At 45.6% G+C, this 3,806-nt stretch overlaps 1 protein-coding gene across 6 annotated transcripts in view; it reads left to right on the top strand.

Moving 5' to 3' along the window:
• The first annotated feature begins 1,500 nt into the window (after window positions 1-1,500).
• The window catches only part of Wdr59 (WD repeat domain 59), a 72,475-nt gene continuing 70,169 nt past the window's right edge, over window positions 1,501-3,806 (top strand). For all 6 annotated transcript variants that reach the window (XM_029532615.1, XM_021220249.2, XM_029532613.1 and 3 more), the window contains exon 1: window positions 1,501-1,630. In XM_029532615.1, the coding sequence (XP_029388475.1) occupies window positions 1,577-1,630 (54 nt within the window). In that variant the 5' untranslated portion in view covers window positions 1,501-1,576. The remainder of the gene's footprint in view (window positions 1,631-3,806) is intronic.

Raw genomic sequence — 3,806 nt, 5'->3', positions numbered from 1 at the left:
AGTGCTCTTAACCACTGAGCCATCTCTCCAGATCCTTGTTCACACTCTTAATGAAGTACTTTTCCTTTTCATAGTATACCCTATCAAAATCTTAATATACTGAACCACTCAAATGCCACCTTCAAGGTACCACTTCAGGTCTTCAATTTAGGTTATGCCGTCTTCACACATTGCTTGCAACTCTATAATAATGTGCAATTCATTCTGCCAAACATTTATCTACTGTGGAGGGACCGACTGTTCTATTTTCTGGTACTGAAGGGTTTTCTGGGATGCAAGATTTTTTGCTGGTTATAGTGGTAAAACCTAGACTGTCGCAGGCAGACGACAGTGAAATGACCTACAGACAAGTTTGTCTCACCGTAACCAGCATCTGTTGGGGAAAGGAGTCAACACCTCCTCTCCATTCATGCAACGATCTGTAGAGAGGAATCCCGGTGATAGTTTATACTTGAGCCTTCACAACATGTCAGGCCTAGTGCTTGGCTCCTTTCAACAGCTAAGTAAGATATATCCCCTTCTGCAGACAAAGAGATGCTAAGCCAGTTAACCCAGGATTTCAAAAGAGAGGATTGAAGAGAAGCCAACTAGTATCTACTATGCTAAACTTCCTGGTTATTTTTTTTATTTCATCCTCAAAAATTATCTAAGACTCCAAAAACTGTGTGGATAAAGATATTGCTAGTATTAGAAATTAAAACCATGAATAGGAAAAAAAAAAACGCGATATGGTTAAATGGCAACTATCATTAACATTAATTATACATCTTCAGTGAAAAAAAATTAACACTTTTCAAAACCAAAACGATGTTATCAAAGAGTGTCACGTCGTTTAATATTTAGTTTAAACTACTTCTCAGAGTAAATTCCCCCTGTACTACACATCCTCGGGAGAACTGTACCACACGCTGGTGAGAGAAAATGAAAGTAAGGTGTTAGTAAGATTATGAAATTGTCATACCTTTAGGGACTTGTTTCCCCCCACCCCCAAAGTGTCGCTCGCGGAGGACCTCAGGAGCTTCAGTACTTCTGAGGCGCAGCTGTACAGCATGAAACAATAAATTGTGCACTCAGATTTTTCAAAGCCTGATGACAGGAATCAGAAAAGGTTTTTTTCCTATGGTAGGGATGTCGGTTTTGTTTATAGGCTGTGTGTAGGAGAATACGGGGATACCAACCAACTACCAGCAAGAATAGAGGACAACTGGTCTCTGCTCTGTAAACCCAGGCTCTTCCTGAGTACCTGACGCTGTGCTGACATTTGACTACAATTCCCGGCAGAGCTCACGGCAGGGGGCGTGTCGGCAGCCGCTGGGTGCCCAGGTGACTCGTACTGATGACGAAGTGAAGGGGCGTTCCTGTTTTGGGGGCAGGCCTGGTCCGTGGTTGGGGGAGAAAGCAGAAGAGGCGGGGTCTATCATTGGGGTAGCCAATGAGTTGCGGTCAAGTGAAAGGGAGAAACTGGGCGTGGCCGGATTTATTAGCAGGCTGCGTGGGGCTTACTAACGCGGCGACTCTCGGTCTTGGGGTGGGGGTGGAGGGTCGCCTGCTGGCACCCCACGGTCGGGCTAGTGAGATGGCGGCGCGCTGGAGCAGCGAGAACGTGGTGGTGGAGTTTCGAGACTCTCAGGTGAGCTGTGCGTGAATGGGGCCAACTGGGAATGGAGCCATCTGGGCATGCGCTTTCCGTGGTTTACACCCTCCCCCTCACACCCCACCCCCGTCCTCGCATCCCCGCCTTTTCATCCATCCCTTTGCTCAGGGTGGGATGATGGATGTGGTGCTCACCTGGAGCTGTCAGTCAGGATAGCCTAGGGAAGCTTTGATTGCTGGTCAGGACAGTTAGGGCCAAGGTGTGTATGGCCTTTAGGGTTCCAAACGGGCTTATGGTCTTGGGATTCCAAGATAATGATTGTAAATGCTGAAGGCATTCTTCCCTTGTTCAAGGAAGTGAACTGGGGGAGGTGTCCACTCCCTGAGGTAGTAGACTGCACTTGATGACTTTGGGAAAGTTGCAGAACTTCTCTGAGCCTCAGTTGCTTGGACCAAATCTCGCCTTGGACCATTTTGGGGGTGAATTTGTTTCAGCCTACTAAGTGGTTGCTAATGTGGGAAATACTCTGTCGATGACAAGATACATGTATTGCTTAGATTGGACACCTGTGTAGCCCATCCCTCACGTCACTACGCCTCAGTTTTCTTACCTGTAGAAGGGAGATTATTATACTTACAGGAGTGTCGTGAGAATTTTATGAGGCCACATGTTTACGATGTGTGGCACATGGCACGCTTCAAAAATTGTTAACATTGGGGGCCTGCAAGGTGGCTGGCAAAGGCACTGCTGCCAGGCTTGCTAACCTGAGTTCAGTACCCAGGATCCACAAGTCAGGAAGAACCATACATTGGCCTCTCTCCTCCATGCACATGCTGTGGCACATGTGCACACAGTAAATAAGTGAACAATACAAAAATAAAAACAATATCTTTTAAAAAAACGTTTGCATAGAGCGCTTGAAATGTTTCAGGTATTCGCTCTTGCCAGCAGGCCTGACAACTTGAGTTCCGTCCCCAGGACCCACATGGCAGAAGGACCAAGCCAGCTCCCACAAGTTATTCTTTGATCTCTACACATAATTGTGTGGCATGTGTGCCCCCACTCGTATACACACAAAATAAATTTAAAAAACTAATTTAAAAATTAGTGAAGATAGTGACTGTATGATGTATGTGTGGGTACGTAGACATCAGAGGACACACTTGGGAGTCTATAATCTTCTACTGTGGAACTTAAGCTTAGGTCAACAGCCATATCTTTAAACTCTGGGCCATCTTGAAGGTACCCATGTAAAATTTTAGGCGTATGGTTGTTTTGCCTGTTTATATGGGAATCGTTTGCATGTCTAGTGTCTGCTAAGGCCAGAAGGAGGCACAGAATCTCCTGGAGCTGGAGCTGTAGATAGTTGTGAGCCTCCGTGTGGATGCTAGAAATCTAACCTGTGTGCTCTGGAAGAGGAGGAAGCAGCCTCTTCATCCAGTATCTTCCCCGCCCCTTTTTCTTTTGAGACAGAGTCTCATATGTAACTCTGGCTGTCCTGGATGTAGACTAGGCAGACCTCAGACTAAGAGAGATCCTCCTGCCTCTGTCTCCCGAGAGAGAGGGGTTAGAGGGACACACTAGGACTCTTTTGAGACAGGATTTCATGCGTTGCAGGCACACTCTGAGCCTGGTGTGTAGCCGACGACACTTTGAGCTTTTGACCCTCTTGCTTTTACCTGATGGGTGCTGAAAGTCATAGGTGTGCACCAGCACACACAGTTTTAAGCAGCGCTCAGGGCTTCGTGCATGCTACCCAAGTGCAATACTAACTGAGCTACGTCTCTGTGTTTTTATCATTTTTCTGTATTGAGTCTTCCATATGCCAGGCTTCCTGCTAGGCAGTCTAGCTATGTGTCTGTCTTGATGAAAGAGCCATGCAGGCTAAGTAGGTATTACCCCTTTCCACCAAAATAGGAAGCTGATCCCAGGTTGGCTGATCTTGAGAGAGTTGTCTAAGGTCTCCTGCATGTGGCTGGTGGCACTGGGATTTGTACAATCTTTGGCCCCAGAGCTCATTACGCTACTTTATCTCTTAATAGCTAATAATGTGTCACACATAGGTTCATAATAAAACATCGTGTCTCTCCTTCCTGATACCTAGGACATTTCTTCTCAAGTTTTTTTTTTTTTTTTTTTTTTTTTTTTTTTTTTTTTTTTTTTTTTTTTTTTTTGTTTTTGGATAACTTCTGGTTTTTCCTAGGGTGCAAGT

Source organism: Mus pahari, chromosome 20 (genome assembly GCF_900095145.1).
Source record: "Mus pahari chromosome 20, PAHARI_EIJ_v1.1, whole genome shotgun sequence".
Classification (NCBI taxonomy): Eukaryota; Metazoa; Chordata; class Mammalia; order Rodentia; family Muridae; genus Mus; species Mus pahari.
The sequence above is the reverse complement of the archived record's forward strand: the minus strand, read 5'-3'. Positions and strand labels throughout refer to the sequence as shown.